The sequence below is a fragment of the Aotus nancymaae genome, unplaced genomic scaffold (genome assembly GCF_030222135.1).
Source record: "Aotus nancymaae isolate 86718 unplaced genomic scaffold, 86718_ANA_hifiasm-v0.15.2.pri h1tg000033l, whole genome shotgun sequence".
In the NCBI taxonomy this organism is placed as follows: domain Eukaryota; kingdom Metazoa; phylum Chordata; class Mammalia; order Primates; family Aotidae; genus Aotus; species Aotus nancymaae.
In genome coordinates this window covers 17309858-17331536 of record NW_026988447.1, presented here as the reverse complement: position 1 = coordinate 17331536, position 21679 = coordinate 17309858, and the positions used below count along the sequence as shown (strand labels likewise).

The 21679-nt window shown below is 40.6% G+C and overlaps 1 protein-coding gene across 7 annotated transcripts in view; it reads left to right on the top strand.

Moving 5' to 3' along the window:
• The window catches only part of DCLK2 (doublecortin like kinase 2), a 188684-nt gene that overhangs the window by 142508 nt on the left and 24497 nt on the right, over positions 1-21679 (top strand). For 4 of the 7 annotated variants that reach the window (XR_010345363.1, XM_064383833.1, XM_064383831.1 and 1 more), the window contains 4 exons: positions 9899-9974; positions 10868-10976; positions 13997-14054; positions 21347-21466. Coding sequence is in view for 5 of the 7 variants with exons in the window: in XM_064383833.1 (XP_064239903.1) it covers positions 9899-9974; positions 10868-10976; positions 13997-14054; positions 21347-21466 (363 nt within the window). In the remaining 2 variants the exon portion in view is untranslated. The remainder of the gene's footprint in view (positions 1-9898; positions 9975-10867; positions 10977-13996; positions 14055-21346; positions 21467-21679) is intronic. The other 3 variants (XR_010345364.1, XM_064383834.1, XM_064383832.1) reach the window with 1 other exon arrangement.

Sequence of the window (21679 nt, the reverse complement as noted above, 5' to 3'; positions counted from 1 at the left end):
TGTGGACCTCTCCATAAGTTGGCTTGAGTTTCCTCAGAACACAGCAGGTGGCTTTCCCCAAAACCAAGTGATCAGAAAGAAAGAGAGAGTGCCGCACAGAAGTTATCCTTTCTGTGACCTAGCCTTGGAGGCCAGACTCCATCTTTTCCATAATATCTTGGTGATCACACACCAGCCCAACACAGCAAGGGGAGAGACATCACAAGGGCATGAAAAACAGGAGGTGGGGCTCCCAAGGGCCATTGTGGAATCTGGCAGCACACCAGCCTTCTCTCCATTTTCATCTCTTTATCAGCCACCCAAAATTTCTGCCCTGGGCTGCTCTGGCTTCCTCATCTTGTCCTTCCCAACCTTCCTGTCCACCCTCTTTTTTGAGGGATGCCAGAGTCTCACTCCATCAATTTTATTGCTTTGTTCTCCTTCCAGTCCTTTTGTTCCTCAGTCTGATGACGCCGTGCTCATTTTTTCCCTCCTCTTCAAATCCTAGAATCCCACCCCTGCAGACATCGTTTGCTTCTCTTAATGCTTGTCTTCCTGATTCTCCATTTTTCTGTTTGACCCCAGCCTATGATCTTCTGTTTCCTCTGTGTAAGTTCCTCAGAGTCTCTTCAATCTAGCTGATAACTTTCCCCATAGGAATATTTGCTATGCTTAAATCACAGCATTTTCTTTGGGGCAGATAGGCAATAAAGAGTAGTAAATGTGTCATCAGCTCCCAGATGGATGAAGAAAGCATTTCCCTGAACTTTAATTCATCATTCATGTTCCAGTTTGAGACTTTTAAGGCAGTAGTAACTTAAGGCTTCAGAGTCACAGCACATCTGTGGACACTGAGGGATAAAATGTCTCGTGTTTTGATGCTGGAGTGTATGCCTGGAGGCTGTCTGCTGTAAGCATTCTTGGCGGTTGAAAGAAGGAAGAAAAAAGTACATTTGGAACATTATCCAACATCTTGAGATTATAAACTGTCTGATGTGCTGATATTTTATCTGATGATGTCTCCTGGGTCTGCTGGTGGTGAAAGATTTTCCAGATTTGTGAAGTGTGATGAAAGGGCTGGTAGTATCTCATCCTGATTGGCAGAGCTAAAATGTAACTCTTCGACCTTCTGAACTTGAACACTTCTTTTCGAAGCTGTGAAATGTAAATCCACAGTAGCTGCTGACCTTAGACTTTTTGCTTTTCTCTGGAGTTTGGCTTTTCTTTTGTAATTAAAACTAGTTGATAATCTTTAATACTAAGAAACTGACCACTTCTCATTACCCCAGAGATGGGTAGTGACTTTGTCTTTGCATATAATTGATTTTGCAGAACAAAAACGAAAAGAGGAACTAAGCAGTTTGGAAGTACCCTAACAAAATGAGTCATAATGCATGTCAGACTCTGCCTGAGGACAGTGATTTGCAGACTGTAGTTGCTCAGTCAAATCTGGTGCATGTGGGAAGTAAGTGGTTCACCTGGGCTGAAGCCCATCTTTGTGAGGATGCAGGGAGGGTTTACCAAATAAATCAGTGTATAAACAGGATCAATTGTAAGAATTTCATTTGAATATAACCAGCACGTGTGTTAAACTTAAATGCCCCGTTGTTCATAAAAGTGGGCCCAGAAATTCTTCTTGGTGTAGTACATTACAGGTAATTGGATGGATATGAGACTTAGAGATTGTCATCCTGGCTCCCTATAGTCGATAGTTATAACTAAAGAGGAGGCACCTCTCTCATCACCCTGGCATCCTAGAAATCAGTGAAACCTCACAGTGAAAGCATGCAGGTATTTTTAGCAAGTAGGCATGGTCACACCACCTGTCCGTTGGTCACAATCCAGTAAACCAACACCTTACTCGAAAGGCTTACTGGGAGGGGTGCGATGAGATTCTCTGCTGGTTTTGGCAGGCCATGTCGTTAACTGAGGTGGTGTCTGCATTTGGAAAAACAGGAAAGCAGAAGTCACGTTCCACGCTGCCCCTTTGATAGACCGTAGAGCTGGTTGTTGTTTTTAGCATTGTTCATGTACAGGCAGTGGATTCTGCTTAACACTGTTAACCAGCCACAAGTTTTAAGTGCCACCGTTTTTGCCAAATGAAACCAGGTATAAGCATACAGCCTGTGTTACCAGCCTCCTCTAGGTATTGATTCTGATTGTTTTCATATCTCATTACTCATACCAAATTATTTCAAATTATCAGAAATCCAATATGAAAATAATAAAGGTTTCTGTTCTTGAATGCATTCCTAATTCAGCATTTATAATGTGTTTTATACTGGTTTTCCTTCTAGTTAGTGGAAATTATGTTCCTAATGTTTAAAAACCACAAAAATGCCAGCAATGGAAATGTATTTACAAGTACTATCTAGTATGTATGTATATGTGTGTGTGTGTATATATATATACACACACACACATATACACACTTTTAAATTTTTTAGTATACTTCAGAAGTTATCTTTTTAAAGAAAAAAAATTTATCTTAAATTCTATGTGAGGAAAGGTTGTGAATTTATCAATTTATATATTATGCGACTGAATTACAGGAATGTTACTATTGTTATATAATCATAAAACATGTTGTACATATACTATAATGTATAGTTTGATCAGCAAGTCTAGAATTGGGTGACTTCCTTTAGTTAGTTTAATAGCCTTGCAGGGCTTGTCTCATAAGCTTGGAGGATAGGACATAGTGAGAATTGCCAAGGGCTCTGGAGTCAGGCTTGGGTTTGGATTCTGATTCCACATTTGCTTTGATGATGGGCAAGTTACATAACCTCTCTAAGCTTTGATTTCTTCACAGGTCAATGGAGATGATGATAAAATGTGAAATACTCATTTCATGACTTGGCACAAAGTAGGATTCGGTGAACTGTGTGGGTGTCCTATTTCCTTTTCTTACAAAGACAAGGTTGTTCTTTGGCTACAGTTGACTTACACTGGTTAGAGTGACAGAGTAAACTTACACAGATCATGGTAGCAGAACAGTTAATTACAATTGCTGCCAAAAACTTATTCCATGGATGTTCTCAACCTTGCTGCATGTTAGATCATCTGCGGAGCTTTTAAAAAATCCTGATACCTGGGATTCTTTAATTAATTAGGATGCAGACTGATAATAGAAATTTCCAGGGCCAGGCACGGTGGCTCACATCTGTAATCCCAGCACTTTGGAAGGCTGAGGCAGGCAAAGCATGAGGTCAGGAGATCAAGACCATCCTGGCTAACACAGTGAAACTCTGTCTCTGCTAAATATACAAAATATTAGCCGGAGGCTGAGGCTAGGCAGGAAGCTGAGGCAGGAGAATCACTTGAACCCAGGAAACGGTGGTTGCAGTGAGCTGAGATCGTGCCACTGCACTCCAGCCTCGGTGACAGAGTGAGACTGTGTCTCAAAAAAAAAAAAAAAAAAAAAAAAATTTTCCAAATCTTCCTATGTGATTCTAAGATGCGAGGGAAGAGAATGGCTGCTTTATGGCAGCAACCATACCCTGAAGGTTGTTCTGTTCTACAGTTTGAAAGTATAAGAATTATATTGGAGGAAAAGCTTTCCTAAGAAAGTTCTTGCTGACCAGGAGTTTGCCTGCTGGCCAAATTCAGCTGATCACCTGTTTCTCTGAATAAATGTTATTGGAGCATACCCATGCTCATCTGTTCATATATGGCCACTTTTATACTCCAGCAGCAGAGTCAAAGAGTTGCAACAGAGAATCTATGACCCATGAAGCCTAAAATATTACTTTCTGGTCCCTCATAGAAAATGTTTCTGATCTGCCAGACCTGGTGGCTCACACGTGTAAACCCAGCACTTTGGGAGGCTGAGGCGGGCAGATCACTTGAGGTCAAGAGTTTGAGACCAGTCTGGCCAACATGTTGAAACCCTGTCTCTACTAAAAAATACAAAAATTAGCCAGGCATGATGGCACACTCCTGTAATCCCAGCTACTCGAGAGGCTGAGGCAGGAGAATCACTTGCACCCAGGAGGTGGAGGTGGCAGTGAGCCGAAATGGCTCCACTGCACTCCACCCTGGGTGACAGAGTGTCTGAAGAAGAAGAAGAAGGGGGAGGGGGAAGGGGAGGGGGAGGGGAAAATGTTTCTGACTTGACCCTTGCAGTAGACCATTTACCACTTGAATTTTGATGCCATTTTCCAAAATGCATCCAAGAAAGTCAACTCACTATAGACAAATATTTCCTAGATTTTCTTCAAGTTTGTCCTTTTATAAAAAAGTCAAAATGAAATATTAGGGAAAAACTTTCTCAAACCATGTTTTTACTCTGTACTCACACCAAAAAAAAAATCAATAAGCACAGAAGAAGACTTGTGTGACAAATGTGGGGAATATATTTCTTTCCACCCCCAAGTGAGCAATCAGTTCTACAGCAGACACCAGGTAGGTGTCCTCCCAATTCAGTTCTGACACTGTCTACCTGGAGATAGCATCAGATCTCATAGGTTTGAGGGTCCAGTCCCCAAAACTACCCCCTCCTTCAGACACCAGTGGCAAGTCTGGGCCCCTGGAACTTGTGAATGACCAACTTCAAGTTGGAGTTTCCATGACCCCTCTTTGGGTTTGATTAATTTGCTAGAGCATTTCATTGAACACTTCACTGTACTCAGGGAAGTGTTTACCAATTTATTATAAAGGACGTTATGTTACAAAGGATAACAGGTGAAGAGATGCATAGGGCGAGGTATGGAGGAAGGCATGCACAGCTTCCGTGGCCTCCCTGGATGTGCCACCCTCCATAAACCTCCACATAGCTCTCCGGAAGTGTTCCCAACCCTGTCCTTTTGGATTTTTATGGAGGCTTCATTTCAGAGGCATGATTGACAACCCTATAGAAATATGACTGCACAAAAAGGGGTATGATCTAAGCCCAGCAAAGTCAGTTTGTTCTGATTTTTCTTAGCCTCTTTGTAGAGCATTCCTTGCCTCAGGGTATGGGGCAGGACCTCCTCTGGAATGAATCTTATGACTGCAGTCAGATTAGAGTCCTCCTGCCTTAGGCAGGTGAAAGGAGGGCAGGAGAAGGTCAGAGATACTGTTTTCTGTGGCCTAAAGCACTCCAACATTATAACAAGGGCTGTGGGAGTTATGAGTCAGGAACATGGATGAAAATCAATATAGCACAATGGTAGCTAGTGTTAAACTCAAGTCAACAATAACATGCCATAATGTATAGTTAAGTAACCACTCTTGCTACTTTTTTTTAGAGACTTGCCTGTTTCAGAACAGAAACCAGTTTTAGTGTAGTACTTAACATTTCTCCTTAAACTTCAAATTTGTAGAAATTGTGGTAATCTGCTTACCAAAGAAGTTTAATGTAGGACCCCCTGATATAACTTCCTGGCTAAAAACATAGAAAACTGGAGTGTTGCTCATCATGATATGTACTCATTCCGCCATGAATGCCTTTAAATGATACTAGCAGTTGAGAGCACTGTAAAGCCTTTTCTGCTCTCTTTTCAAGTCTTTTTTAAAAAGTTCTCAGCACCCGGGCGCAGCGGCTTGTGCCTGTAATCCCAGCACTTGGGGAGGCCAAGGTGGGCGGATCACTTGAGGTCAGGCGTTCGAGACCAGCCTGTTCAAAATGGTGAATCCCCATCTATACCAAAAATGTAAAAAAATAAATGAGCATGGTGGCGTATGCCTGTTATCCCAGCTACTCAGGAGGCAGAGGCAGGAGAATTGCTTGAATCCGGGAGGCAGAGGTTACAGTGAGCTGAGATCGTGCCACTGCACTCCAGCCTGGGCGACAGAGCGAGACTGTGTCAAAAAAAAAAAAGTTCTTAGCAGAAGAGGATTCTTGCACATTTCCCTTCCTTGCTTATTCATAAAAATGGAGCTATGCTCTACTGCTGCCAGAGACGTAGGGAGGTGGTGCAGGGGCACCAGATCCCAGAGAAGATTCTCAAGGTTCTCTTCTGTCACCTTCCCTCCTTGACCAGTCAGAATCAGGACCTCATTAGGAAATATATCCCTGCCCTCTTTGCCACCCCCAAACACAGTGCCGTCTTTCTGAACCAGTTGATAATTATGAATGGTATCCTGAAAAACCACAAATGCTGCCATCCATCATGCTTTATTGAGGAGGACCTCGCTAGCATACAGCATCTAGGCACTTTCCTTTGTGCTGTCTCAGAGTCATAGTTGCTGAGGAAAGCAGGAATGCTTATTAGCATTTTAAGAGATTTTAATAGAAATTGTTAGTTTGACAATAGAAGTGGGACAGGTTTAATCTTGAATGCCATATTTGATCTCTCTGGTACTAATTCAATTCTTGCTTCAGTAAGACAGTAATTCTCCTACAGGAGACAAGGGAATATACACATTTTGCAAAGGAAATGATGACAGTTTTGCAAAGTCATAGCTTTATTTCTTGTATTTTCGTCGCTCTTTGTCTGCATGTCTCTCAGGGCACTTGGAATGCTTTGCCTTATATTTTACAATAGATGCTTCACACTTGCCAGCGATCTGTCCAGAGATCTTAGTGAATACTCAGCCTTTATTCTACCTCTGGAAAGCCGAGCTTCATTACTGGGAGGTCAAATGAACTGAATCACTAGCTGAGCGATTCAAACAGAAGCTCAGATTTGTGCTATAGCAAAATGGCTCCCTCTCACGGCTCTTCAGAGTCATTTGTAACCATCAGCAGCTATCCTGAAACGCAGAGGTTTCGCTGAAGGTTTTACATTTAGGTACACCTATCCCTCCTCATAAGCTTGTAAACGTCTGGGCAGTAATAATGATACATCTTCATCTTCTCTCCCTTAAAACAGTACAAGTTGTTGCTGTAGATTTTAATGAGGAGTGAAGAGGAAGAAGAAAATGGTCTCTGTGTCTAATTATGTTTCTCTGTTCAGCTGCAGTATAATAAAATTATTCCCCTTTTTTTTCATGCTTTTTTCTTTAGGAAAGGCTTATTTTCAAATAAAGGAACATATTTGGTTAAGTAATTGGCTAAGTCATCCTGTTAATGCTATATAAGTTTGTTTATTTTAATGCTTGAGGCTTAACACCTTTGAAAAAATATTAATTTGACAGCCTTGAAAAATGTCCTTTCCCTTATTCTTTGCTAAGAAGCTGCATTTCCTGGTGTTTAGTGGAGCCTTTGTTAGGTACATTCGAAAGTACCCCTTGGCTTGGCCTCATGCCATGCCCTCTCCCTGTCCACCAGGCCCCCTTTTTCTTCAGAGTCTCAAGGCTTCAGCCCTGGTGCCACTCTCTTTTAATCACTGGAGACCAGGCTTCCACCACTTGTCCTGTTTCCTGGTCTCTTTCCCTGCTCCATGTCACCTGTAAATCCCAACACATACTAGGTTTGTAATTGCGGGGCTGTACAGGGGATCAGGGTAGGGTGGGAGTGAAGGTTTAATCAAAATAAACATTGGGAACATTACAGTGGTTCATGGGAGCTCAACTGATAAACACTTCGATTAGTTACTGATCCATGTGAAAATATACATGGAAGTAGAAATGCCTGTGTTTCAGCCCCTCCTGAAACTCGCTTCTCAGAGTATGCTTGACTCAGAAACGCATCAGCTTGCAATAAACCAGTGCTTACCCAAATTAGCTCAAGAAAGGGACTTGTTACAGGACCATTACCTGCTTCCAGGACAGCTGAACAAGCTGGCTTCAGGGAGAGCAGGGACACAGGTACAGGTCTTAGGACCTCAGCAGTGGGTGTGGGGATCTGCATGCTGCTCAAAGTCCTGAGGCCCTGAGTGCTGGGAGAGGAAGTGGTTCCTGTCTAGTGATCACGCCAGACCCAGCTGCCTGTGGCCTGACCATGTGGGGCTGCCTTGCCCTGGGCTGTGAGATTTAGATGTGTGGGTTCACCGGTCAATGTCCACCATGCTTTCTGAGCATTGATTTTTCCACCTCCCCCATTACTTTATTCGGGGTTGGCAGTGATCAGCAGAGATCTTTTAGTCTCATGAGATACAACTTTCCAGAAAAATTATGTTCTTCTTATCTGTATTTCCATTAAGAATTTGGCTGGCTCGGCCAAATGGTGGCTAACTCCTATAATCTCAGCACTTCGGGAGGCTGAGGGCTGGCAGATGGCTTGAGCCCAGGAGTTGGAGACCAGCCTGGAAAACGTAGTTAAACCCTGTCTCTACAAAAAAATACAAAAATTAGCTGGATGTGGTGGTGTATACCTGTAATCCCAGCTACTTGGGAGACTGAGGTGGGAGGATCCTTTGAGCCTGGGAGGTGAAGGTTGCGGTGAGCCAAGATTGCACCACTGCATTCCAGCCTGGGCAACAGAGTGAGACTGTCTTTTTTTAAAAAAAAAAAAGAAAGGAAAAGAGAAAGGCTTATCTTAACTTGGAGGTCTTGTTTTCTGACTGACAGTCTAGGAACAGTTGGGTTAGAGGAGGAACACACTTGGGATGAATTATTTAGCAAAAGGTCTCTTACAGCCGTTTTACATTCAACAGTTCACAACCATTCTTTTTTTGTTTTTGTTTTTTTGAGGAGCTTCGTTCTTGTTGCCCAGTCTGGAGTGCAGTGTTGTGATCTCAGCCCACTGCAACCTCTACCTCCCGGTTCAAGCGATTCTCCTGCCTCAGCTTCCCAAGTAGCTGGGATTACAGGCATGCACTACCACGCCCGGCTACTTTTCTATTTTTAGTAGACACAGGATTTCACCATGTTGGCCAGGCTGGTCTCAAACTCCTGACCTCAGGTGATCCACCTGCCTCAGCCTCCCAAAGTGCTGGGATTATAGGCATGAGCCACCATGCCCCCTTCACATTCTTAATTACTCATTTCAAAGTTCTCTGCTAGATGCTTTAAGGAAAGGCACTGATAAACTAATGTTGAGTTAATGTTACATGTCAGAGACTGTGTTAAGTGGTTTTACAGGGATAAGCTAATTTTTATTCTCTAGCGAATCTTTGAATTGGGTATTGCTACTATCTCCATTTTCAGAGGGGAAATTAAGACTTGGAAAGTTTAAGGAACTTTTGAAAGATAAAAGCAAATTGAATTATTCTAAGTATAAAACGCATGAGAACAGGTGGTGGAAAACACATCAGACAAGTAGGTAGGGGGACAGATTGTGGCCTGAATGTCATGCTGAAGATTTCGGAGTTACTTATTATGCTGGTAACAAAGACACACTGGGGTTTTTGAATCCTGGGGGTGATATCGCAACTATTCTTAGGAAAAATTTCTCTGGTAATACTATGTGGAATGGGAGAGACTGAGAGTAACTAAAGAGGCCTTTGATGCAATGCCAAGTGAAGCCAGAGAAGGACCTGAACCAGGGTGGTGGCTGTGGGCAGGGAATGGAATAGAGAATGTTGTGATTTTCTTTTAGGCTTTCCTTTTACGTCCCTTCTTTGGACCTTGTTTTTAAACACTGTAGCTTTTTAAACAGTCTGCCATAGAGTGCTGTTGATTCAGAGTTGCCTTCAATTTCAGCAGCCAAAAATTAAACAGAACAACAAAAATGTTAAATTTTGAAAAATTGCAATTGTCCATTAGTTATCATGTATCATGAGGAAATAAAATGATTAAACTCCTAAGAGTCACATGTTTAGCCTGAAACTATGAGAATTATCTATAGTTCTAAGCCTTATTGTGTACTAATAACTATCTTATCGAGCTGTGATGCCATAGAGTCTCTTTTAATTTCTTTTATGGAAGTAAAAAATAACAATTTCAAAAAAGGGAAACAATTTTTCTTATGTCTAATTGGAATGAAATATCTAAGGAAGAAATGCGTTAATGTGATGTGTATAAGGAGAGAGATGAGACGAGAAGAAAGGGAATGTCTCTTTGGTTTCTGGGTCATTATATTTTTACATTCTGTAAGCATTTTCTGTGTCTATGGATTAGTTAGCTAAATATTTGTAAATCATCCTGATAAATAATGGACATTCTCCTCTTTCAGCAGATTTCTGCACATGGCAGATCTTCTTCTAATGCAAACGGTGGACCTGAACTTGACCGTTGCATAAGTCCTGAAGGTAGTTCTCAATCTGATCATTACTTCAATAAAGGAGATTATGCACATGAACTTGGTGCTCACCTAAAACTCACTTGTGCTAAATTACAATCTTCCTAAAGAGGGATGTGACCACATCACCTATTAGTGCCTTTGGCCTTAGTAAGAGGTGGGGTTGGGGTCACTTCAAGATATAGAAAAATCTCATTGTCATTAACTAGGCTATTGAAGCTTTAGATTTTAGACTTGGGCTTCTTTTATTTTTGTGGTGATCTGCTCACAACTTCTAAGTATATTTCCTTTCTCTCAATTAGATAACCAAACTGTTTTCTTGATTTGGTGTCCTCTGTATGCTGGACACTGGGACATGTAGTGGGAAGTGGGCTGATCTTAATGCTTCACCCACATACCTTTCTGAGAAAGCTTTGAGCCAGGAATTAGCCTTAACAAGGCATCTATCTTATCTGGGTAGAGTTTTCTTTACTAGAAAATCTTGAAGAGAAATCTTGAACATTTTGACATTAAATTCCCACCACTGTCCCCTTCTCCTTTCTTGTGATTTTTTCCCCCTTTTTCTATCATCTTGTATCCTCTGCCCCTTTCTTGTACATTGATAAAAAAAGTTTGGATAAGTTTTCGTTAAATATCTTTTTTACCTAAGGCTAATCACTTATTTCACCTGATGGCTCAGGGATTTGTTAGGTTTACTGATTATAAATTTCTGATTTCAACCAACAAGGTCAAAAGGAAAGTGGTGATTCAGGTGTTCTATTCAGGAAATGTACCAAGATATTTTATTTCGTTTCACCGTAGATTTAGAAATAAATGCATTGCAATTTACTATTTTACAAATACCTAGGAATCAGTATAAAATGCTGATATTTTCTTTAGAATTTGCATTTATCCTTTTTGCAGGCGTGAATGGAAACAGATGCTCTGAATCATCAACTCTTCTTGAGAAATACAAAATTGGAAAGGTCATTGGTGACGGCAATTTTGCAGTAGTCAAAGAGTGTATAGACAGGTGAGTGGACAGTGAGGCTAATTACTTGTCCATCTACAGACATAGTTTATCTTGGAGTTTATTCTTAATTTTAAAAAGACCCTTTGGGAAGTCTCTCTTTCCTCCTTCCGAAGTCTACCCTTGGGACCAGCCATTTCTTTCCTTTTTTTTAATTACAAAAAAGGAGATTCTCACTCTATCACCCAGGCTGGAGGGCAGTGGCACCATCATAGCTCACTACAGCCTCAATCTCCTGGGCTCCAGTGATTCTCCCACCTCAGCCATCCAGCCGATTTTTAAAGTTTTAATAGAGACGGGGTCTTGCCTTGATTGCCAGGCTGGTCCTAGGCTCCTTCCTTCAAGCACTCCTCCTGCCTTGGCCTACCTAAGTGCTGGAATTACAGGCATGACTGACCATACCCAGCTGGGACCAGCCATTTTGCATGCCCACAGGAAAAAAATACATTATATACATAGAGTATAAAACTGTCTTACGTGCATTTGGGCTGAAATGTATATCAAGTCTCATCCATGAGCCAGAGAGGAATGGGAAGAATAAATCGTTTTTAAGAACATCTATATTTACCTGTGCCAGGCGTTGTTCTCAGCATGTGCTTATATTAAATCACTTAATTCTTACAGTAGTCCTCCCTCTCAGTTAATACTTAACTGAATATGCCAGTAGTTCAGGATATATGAGCCCTGACTCTGTTTAAGATCACAATCAGGCTGGATCTGGTGGCTCACACCTGTAATCCCAGCATTTTGGGAAGCCGAGGTGTGCGGATTACATGGATTACATAAGGCCAGAAGTTCTAAGACCAGCCTGGCCAACATAGTGAAAACCTGTCTCAACAACAACAACAAAAAAATTAGCCAGGTGTGGTGGCACATGCCTGGAGTCTCAGCTACTAGGGAGGTGGAGGCACGAGAATCACTTGAAGCTGGGAGGCGGAGGTTGCAGTGAGCCGAGATCATGCCATTGCGCTTCAGCCTGGGTGAGAGAGCAAGACTCTGTCTCGAAAAAGAAAATCACAATTAGCCTATTTTTGCCTATTTCAGATTTTTCGTAAATAATATTCAAACCAGAAAAGACTCAGATTAGAGTGTTGGTTCAAATTAGAACCTTGGTGTTTATAGGCTGCACTCCTACTCATTCTAAATGATGATTTTTTTTATCATTTCTGGAGATTTTTCCAGAAACTTTTGATAACTACAATTTTTCCGCCTTGTTACATCTCCAGTGAAGCTTTACTGCTCTTTATATTGGTACAGAAGGTAACTCCTTGTTCTCTAAGTCCTTTTACCCAGCGCTTATACACAGACTACCCCCTAAGTAACAAATTAAGCGTCTAAAATATGACTTGTGAAGACTAGTTAGAAATCTGAGGCAGGATTTGGTTTATGCTATAAAGAGAACAATTTAAGAACAAGTGATTCTTCCAAGCCAGGCCTCGTCGGTGTGTCCTGTGACCACCTGGCAAATGCAGCTGCACTTGAGGGAAGGAGTGTATTCTGCAAGTACTGTGGCATTCTTTGTTGAATGGTTTTTCTTTTTTTTTTTTTTGAGACATAGTCTCTCTGTGTCACCCAGGCTGGAGTGCATTTGCAGTGGCTCAATCTCAGCTCACTGCAACCTCCGCCTCCTGGGTTCAAGTGATTCTCCTGCCTCAGCCTCCCCAGTAGCTGGGATTACAGGCGCCCACCACTGCGCCCAGCTAATTTTTGCATTTTTAGTAGAGACTGGGTTTCGCCATGTTGGCCAGGCTGGTTTCAAACTCCTGACCTCAAGTGATACACCCGCGTCAACCTCCCAAAGTGCTGGGATTACAGGCATGAGCCACCGTGCCCGGCCTTGAGTGGTTTTCCTATGCTAAAAGACATTTTTGGCATATTCAAATAAAATTATTTTAAAGGTGATTAAAAATTAAATAACGGCTGGGCACAGTGGCTCATGCCTGCAATCCCAGCACTTTGGGAGGCCGAGGTGGGTGGATCCCCTGAGGGCAGGAGTTCAAGACCAGCCTGGTCAACATGGTGAAACCCTGTCTCTACTAAAAATACAAAAATTAGCCGGGCGCCGTGGTGGGCACCTGTAATCCCAGCTACTCGGGAGGCTGAGGCAGGAGAATCACTTGAACCCAGGAGGTGGAGGTTGCAGTGAGTGAGCCGAGATCATGCCATTACTCTCCAGCCTGGGTGACAGAGTGAGACTCTGTCTTAAAATAATAAATAAATTAATTAATTAATTAGATTCAAGGTTTTTATATCCATGTAAATGATCTCTCTAGTGCCAGAAAAGAGCATTTAAAGGTATGACTAACATGGTACCAGATCAAATCCAAGCTGAAGTTTTGGCTGAGAAATAATGAAAGTCAGGGGACTTTTCATTTTTGAATTATGGGCTAATGTGGTTAATGAACTAATATAAAAATATATTGATAATAAAATTTTCTGTTAATTTTATTTCTAACTTTATTCTCTCTCCTGAGAGAACTATTTTGAGATTTACATAGAGAAAAACTATTTCTTGCCTCTCTCCCTGATGTAACAGAATTGAAATACTTTAAATATGAGTTATTTAATATTACAGTTAATATTTATGAAAGGATATTTAATTAATACACAGTATGGCTTTGTTTTTGTTTTTAATTTTTTGGGTACCTTTCTCCCTTGACTCCAGTAGATATTTTCTTTGATGCACAGAGGAAGAGCCAAGTTTTTCCTTCCTGATCTGTGTTGTAGAAGAAAACAGGAAGGGGCCAGGTGTGGTGGCTCACGCCTATATTCCCAACACCTAGGGAGGCTAAGATGGGAAGATCAATTCAGTCCAGAAATTTAAGACAAACCTGGACAACATAGTGAAACTTCATCTCTACAAAAAAAGAAAACAGAAATTTAAAGTGGAAAAAAAAAAAAAGAAAACAGGAATGATGGTATCTGATTTATGTCTTTAAATGGTTATTTATAGACATATAAATAACCTCTGATTATATAATAATATATAATAATTATATAATAATCCTCTGATTATTCCATAGGTCCACTGGAAAGGAGTTTGCCCTAAAGATTATAGACAAAGCCAAATGTTGTGGAAAGGTATAGTATGCATAACTCCTTTGTAAAAGAAACTAGAGTAACTTGGTCAGATGTTTACTGTGATGAGGGAATTTAAGTGAGGACTTGACCATCACAGCAGGAATAGACACCAATAATAGTGGGAAAAACAGTCAAGCTGTTTTATTCCTGCTATTTTTCAGAAACTTTAATCCTAAAACAGTAAATTGATTTGATGTTGGTCCTGACTAGACAATGTAGATTCTTTTCTCTGGGAGATACCTGTTTTAACACCCAACAGTACTCAAAAGGTGTGTCAAGAACTGTGAGCGACCTTGGACTTTACTTGCAACCTAACAAAGCCTTCCAGCTTCATATCGGCTAGCAGAACATAAGATTTCTGAGTCAGACAAAAGACTTTGTTACTGGTGACACAGCAGGTAGCCTGAGCTTCAGGTTTGCATTGGTTTCCCCTAATTCCCAAGTCCCATGGCAGTGAGGCAGAGGGGCCCTGTTGGATGATTTACAAAATGGGTTTATGTCACAGCTGGGGACTCTGCGCTTAGGAAACCCTCAATCTTATGAGGAGATGCTAGCAGTCCTGCCCAGTCTTTGCTCCAGAGGAGAATTTTGTTTTCATTGTCCTGGTCAGGAAACAAATCTGCCCTTTGCTCGTAAGGGAGACTCATCTCTGTGTTCCAGGGGTGTTTGCTGAAAAAACTGCTGCTGTAGTTACTGATACTTAAACTGTGTTTAAAAAAATAAATATAGCAGCAATGACAAAGACCTTTTTAGATTCCTTTCTGTTAGCATATCAGTTAAGAGAACAAACTGTAGAACCGCATCGTTCAACACCAGAGCTACCAGCCACATACAGCTACACAGCCCTTCAGTGTAGCCAGTCTGGATTGAAATAAGCTATTAAGTGTAAAATACACACCAGATTTTGAAGAGTTAGTACTAAAAAAAGAATATGAAATACCTCATTAATATCTTTGTCTTTGATCACATGTTGAAAATATTTGGATATATTAATTATAATTTTAAAAACCTTGCTTTTTAATGTGGCTCTTAGTTAGAATTACATATGTGGATCATGGTGTATATTTCTGCTGGACACTGCTGCTCTAGAGCCAGATTCTATAAAGTGTATTCCTGGCTCTGCCTCTTCTTGGAAAATTTATTTAACCCCTCTATTTCTTCCTTTAAATTGTGGTTATTATTGACACCTAGAACATAAGGTTATTGTGGGAATTGATTGAATTAAGCCTTGGAAAACGGAGAAGTGTTAGTATATAATAAAAATGCAACACATGTTAACTGCTAACATTATGAATATGCCAGAGGACTTTAGAATTTATAATTAGCAGGATTTGATCTTACAGTTGTCATTTTATAGTTATGGAACTCCTAAACTAGTCTTCATTGGACTTCTACAAAATAGTGTATTTTTAACAGAAAACATAAAATATTATGCTCAAATGTTTTAGAAAAATCTTCTCAGAATGCAGAATGGAAAATCCAGGAGGCAAATTTGTCATTTGCTGTGGTTTTTTTTGACTACACTGTGATAGTTAATGAAGCATAGACTATGCAAAACAAGGTTTTTCCTTTGAATAAGTAAGGTTTTCTTTTCCTTAATTTTCTTTAAATAATTTGATGTGCTTTTACTTGTTCTTCTAGAAATATTACTAATGTTTTTCGCCTTTAATAGCCTTTTCCCCATATGTGTAAGTATTCTGCGTTCCATGTGTGATTTAAGCAGAATGTGTCATAATTTGGTGAGCCAGATTCTATACAACTGTATTAAATTTTTTTCAAAACAGTAAAAAAAAGGTGCTATGGTAAGGATATGGTTTATCTGATTAAAATTTAAACAGCTGTTTCCATGGTTGGAAGAAAAAAAGGTCTTTTTATGAAAAAAAAATGTAGTTGGGTACACTAAGTGCTGAGGCAAATGGATAAGTCCGTTCTAACATTTGGATCTTATTTTTACTAGTCTTTGAATGTCATTCTGTTTTTATAATGCATGATCAAATACTTTTTCCACTTTTACATTTTGCTTATCTAAACAACTATTTCCACATTAAGACTATATAAAATTATAATTTAAAAACGTAATTAGTTACAAATAGGTTGATTTTTCCCATTAGATTTTATGTTTAGGAAAAAATTATATAGAGAATTTTTGTTAATTTGAGAGGGTGGTACAGTCACTGTTTTTGGAGTATTGGTCACCTCTGCTGTATACAGAAAATTAATGCTGAAAATAATATCTGCTATTTGTTACATTGTATTATCTAATCCAGGCTCAGATACATAGGAACTTTGCACGTTACCTTTAATGACTTGCAAAACAGATGCACCAGTTTTACGGATAAGGAAACAGACTCAGATTAAATAGCTTCCAAAAAGTCACACAGAGACAGAGCTGCGACTGGAATTTTGGGCTGTCTGGTTACACAGCCTGTACATTGGCTGATCTACTGTGTTCCCTCTCTAAGTTCAATTTATTCATTTCTTCTGGTAATAGGAACTTGGGAAACATTGTTACTCTCTCTTGCCTTCTGTTTGTTCATCCTTAATATACGCTGGCATTGTTAGATTAATGTATTCACCTAGATATTGGTGCATATTCTGGCTGCACTGTGCTAGGAATAGGGTAATATATAAATTAATACCAGTTCTGCAAAGAATGTTACAAGAGTTCAGGGGAAGCACATGGGAGAGAAGTAGGTGACCAGTGAAGATGCTACCAAGGAAGCATTTGGGCTAGAGCAGGAACAGTGGGTAGGGAGGGTTTCAATAGGCATCAGTGGAAAAGCAGCCTATGAGGTGGTCAGAACAGTCTGAGCAAAGGCCCAGAAGCTGGAAAGCATGTTGGGCCCTTCTAAGTGGGAGATTATTGCAAGAGCTGCATTGGGGCCAGATTCATAGAGGCTTTTGAGAAGGTTATGGTATTTATAAATTTAAGAATTCTTCCAGTTCTAATATTCTCTTTCATTCTAAGTAAGTATTTATTGAATTCCCTCAGTGTACAAAGCCCTGAGCTTTCTGTTCTGGTGCTTTGAAGTGGTCCATTTTTGTCTTCCCACAGTATACAGTTTTGCATTCATCATCTGTGTGGGCCCAGGCAGGACATAAATCCAGAAGTGTGTTTGGAAGTATTCGTTTCCCCAGGCTGTGGGAATAAATTACCACAAACTCGGTGGCTTAAAACAACAGAAAATTATCCTCTCACAGTTCAGGAGGCTCAAAGTCAGAAACCCATGCTTCCTTTGGGTTTTTGGGGAGAATCTGTCCCTGGCCTCCGAGCATCCAGTGACAACAGTGTTCTTGGGTTGTGGTCACATCCCACCAGTCTCTGCCTCCATCTTCACGCAGCTTCTCCTCTGTCTGTGTGAAACTTCTCCATGCTTCTCTAAGAGCACCTGTGATGGCATTTGCCCCTGTGCCCCCCACAATCTGGGGTTATCTCTCCATGGCAGAATGCTTCATCACATCTGCAGAACTCTTTTCCCAAGTAAGGTAATATTTCCAAGTTTCAGGGATTAGGACTTGATGTCTTTGGGTATCCATTATTCAGTCTGTCGTGTATGTTTACCACAGAAGCCACGTGTGGTGATTTGTACCTTTTCTCTCTCCCACCACTTTCTCCTCTCATTGTACTCTGAGCAACACGGACATCAGGTGTGAAGCCACTGTGGGCAGGGGAGCGTGTGATGTGTCTACTCTTTCACATGAGCACTTTGGTACCTACTCTGTGTTAGTAACTGTGCTAGTTGTTGGAGAGTGAGGTAACCAGAACGTCCACAAGCTCTCAGTTGCAGAGGGTTAGAGACCAGCACACAAACAGTTGGAAGATGGTGGGATGAGATCTGTGATACGGGGCTGTGAGAACAGGTGAGGGGACTACCTGACCCAGCTGTGAGTGAGCAGGGGAGGTGACTTAGAAGAGGGGAGATCTGATCTGGTCCTGAGAAGTACATAGGATTTTTGCCAAGTAGTAGGTGAAGAAAGTTCCAGATAAAGAAAACTACGGCTGGAATGGTGGTTCATGCCTATAATCTCAGCACTTTGGGAGGCTGAGGTGGGAGAATTTCTTGAGCCCAGGAGTTCAAGACCAGCCCTGCAACATAGCAAGGCCTCATTTCTACAAAAATGAAAAATTAGCTGGGCATAGTGGTGCACACCTTTGGTCCCAGCTACTCAGGAGGCTGAGGCCGGAGGATTGTTTGAACCTGGGAGGTTGAGGTTGCAGTGAGCTGGGATCACACCACTGCACCCCAGCTTGTGCGACAGAATGAGCCCCTGTCTAAGAAAAAGAAAACTACCTGTGAGAATGCCTAGAAGTCTAGGTAAGGGACTGGCAAGAGGAATACAGAGAATTGAATGGATGGATTCAGAGGCCACCAAGGAGTTAGGTGGGCAGACATTGCTGATTGTGGGTGTATTATCCACCCACAAGGAGGAGGAGGAAAGGAGGAATCAGGGTGCAATTCCTGTTTCTGCTTAGGACAGCCAGGTTCCTTCAATGAAATGGAGAATGCAGAGGAAAGGACTGCTTTATGGGCTGGGATGATTGAGACAAGATGATTAGTCTGGTTTGAGAGAGTTGTTTTCTCTCCTATTATTACCGCCCCCCCCCCCCACACACACATCCCTCTCTCTTTGTATGTAAAAAAAATCACTGTGTCCAAAGATGAGGCAGTGTCCTTTGCCAAGTTAGCAGTTTCGTCATTTACTCTCACACAGAACTGGAACACTGCTATGAAATGATTCATATGTTAATTGTAGTTAAAATCATGAATCACTTAACATAAATAATGGTGGATGATTGAATAATATAAGTTCAGTATGGTACAAGACAAAAGCGATACTCATATTTAGAAATACTCTCTTGGAAAATTTAATCTAGATAGCAATTTTTACATATTAGAAACAAAGACTACATATAGTTGCACAAGAAATAGGAAGATAATGTTTGCAAAAATTTTTATGCAGTACTTTTATTTTGTTTCTGATGATGGTTAGTTTTGAAAGTGGATTGTTCCTTCATAGACAATTTTGTAGGGACAGCAAGAGGTTGAGAAATAAAGGCTAACAGCTCCCATGTGTTAAAACATTCACTCTGTGCTTTGTCAAGTAGAATTCAGTGGGCTAATAAATGATGGCGGAGGCAATGTTGCTGCAGTATTTGAAAGGTAACACTGCTGGTGGCCCTTAGGAGAAGTTCCACAGTATATCCCAGAAGACCTTCTGTTGTGCCTTTTATTGAAAAAGATAATAACTTTTGGGAGTTGTAGTCTCCTTATGTGCTAGACATCTTACTTCAATTTGAGAGAGGTTCTTGGGTTACTGGTGATGGGGATTATCTTACAGATATCACTAAATTAGCATCTCAAACACAGCCCCCAAGGAGAGGCAAACATATAGACTTCCAATTTTGGAGAAAATGAGGAGCAGGGAGGAGAATAGAAGTGATAGATCCATTTAGCTTTAAAATAAAAGCCTATTTAATGACAGTGGTAGTAGCAACTATTGTCTTTGCTTCACATGGAGTGAAATAAATCCATGTGCTTGCTTGTACCTGTTCACAAAAGTGTATCTAGCCCTGCTTTTTAGTGTGATTAAGGATATGCCTAGTGCAGATGATCCAAGAGCTTCAAAATATGTGAATCAGTGTAGAGGGTTGCCAAGTCTTTTCTTTGTCTTTGTGACCATGAGGAGCTGGCTGTACAGCTGATTCCCAAGGGAGGAACTGGGGCTCTGTCTGCTGCTCTGTAACTTAGACAGATGGGCCTTGGAGACAGGTAGGACACCCTGTCCTTGGCTTCCCAGCTGTGGTTTACTGGGGTCCAAGAACCACCATTCTTCAGATTTGGAAGCGTTTGTTGAGTCATAAGCCAGTCAAAGACTTTCTCCTCCTGTTCATTAAAAGAAACATAGATTCTCCTTCTCACACAAAGCCTGGTGTGATTCTTAACCCCCAAGTCTGTGGTGGTGCTGCTTGCTCTTTTCAAGGAATTAAATATTTTCAGCTTACAGCTATAATTTTCATTTTGAAAAATTCCAGCTTAGCCTTTATTGAATTCTTCCCCTTTGGAAGGTGATAATGTGTGTATGAGAAAGATGGGCTTGGATTCAGAAACCTGGTTTACAGTCAACCTCCAGTGACTGTTTCTAAGGATAAAGTGTTCAAATATTACACAAATACTCTACACAGCTGCTAACAAACGGTGACTAGATTCCTAGTAAATGTTGGTTTCTTTCTTTCCCATACTTGTGTTTACCATTTGGACTGTCACTCACCAACATTTATTGAGTGACTGCTTGGACAAGCACCATGCATTCAGTGCTCAAGAAACATAACCTACCATGTGCAGGAACTTGAAACAGATTTTTCTCTGCATGTTATTTATTCATTTGTTATAATTTCTATTTCCAGTTCTTGTCCAAAAGGATGAGGTGGCTCTTACCTTCATGCATCCACGTGTAAAAATACATGAACCCATGTTGAGAAGTTTTAATGTCTCATTTAAAACAGAGCAGTCATTGTTCATGATTTATGGGTTGATGTATTAAGAATAATTCCTTCTGTAAGTAAACATTTTGCTACAGTGCTGATCCCAACTGCATTACTCACCAGGATTGATAATCAGGTGGTGTTTTCAGAGAAGTGATTAGATTTAAAATGAGAATAGTGGTCCCCATGGTACTGTATGTTTTCAGATTTCTGAAATACAAGACGTTAAGTAACATCCATCTGGTGAATGATTTCATATCCAGTCATAGAGAAAGAAAGTTCTTTTTTTCATGAATTTCAGCATGAAATTCAAATTCATGTTAGTAACAGTTTAAAAACTAAAAATGCCTAATGCCAGAAGTTATATGTCATAAGCTTGCCAAGTTTTCTTATATGCCTGGTCTTTATTTGTGAGTGTATACTGAAATCAAAAAGTGGTTCTGGCTAAATTACAAAGCACAGAGCTGTGTGCTGAAGCTTTTGTAGCATCACAACCTCTTAAGGTTTTAGAAATAACGAAGAGCAAGAAGACAGTATGCTTTATGTGCCACAGAAGCACCATAGAGCCTTTTGGGGGATGTTTAGGAGTCTGTATCTTTTTGGTAATGTCAATAAGATGCTCACACTGACCTATCTTGTCCCTACGGTAATGAATTAGGTCAAGTTTAGTTGCCTTTGTGCCAAGAGAGGTGCTTTCTTTGGCATCAGATCCACAGGCTGTGTTTGTTCTATTGTCCTCCAGACCTTAGAGAGAGAACAGAGGGTTCTTTGATTTCTGATCCTCCTTCCTATACCGTTCATTTGACAGGAACACCTGATTGAGAATGAAGTGTCAATACTACGCCGAGTGAAACATCCCAATATCATTATGCTGGTCGAGGAGATGGAAACAGCAACTGAGCTCTTTCTGGTGATGGAATTGGTCAAAGTAAGAGGACACAGAGATTTTCTTAGTGTCTAGTTACACAATTTATAGTATCCTTGATGGATCTAATCAGAAAAGTGTATTGCTACCTCGTAACTTTTATTATTTACAGTAATTGATTTTAGTGGCACTTGTGTCATTTTCTACTCCATGCTAATGAGCCATCTTTCTTACCTTCAGAGGATTGCACTGTTGATGCTTTGATATGTTCTTTTT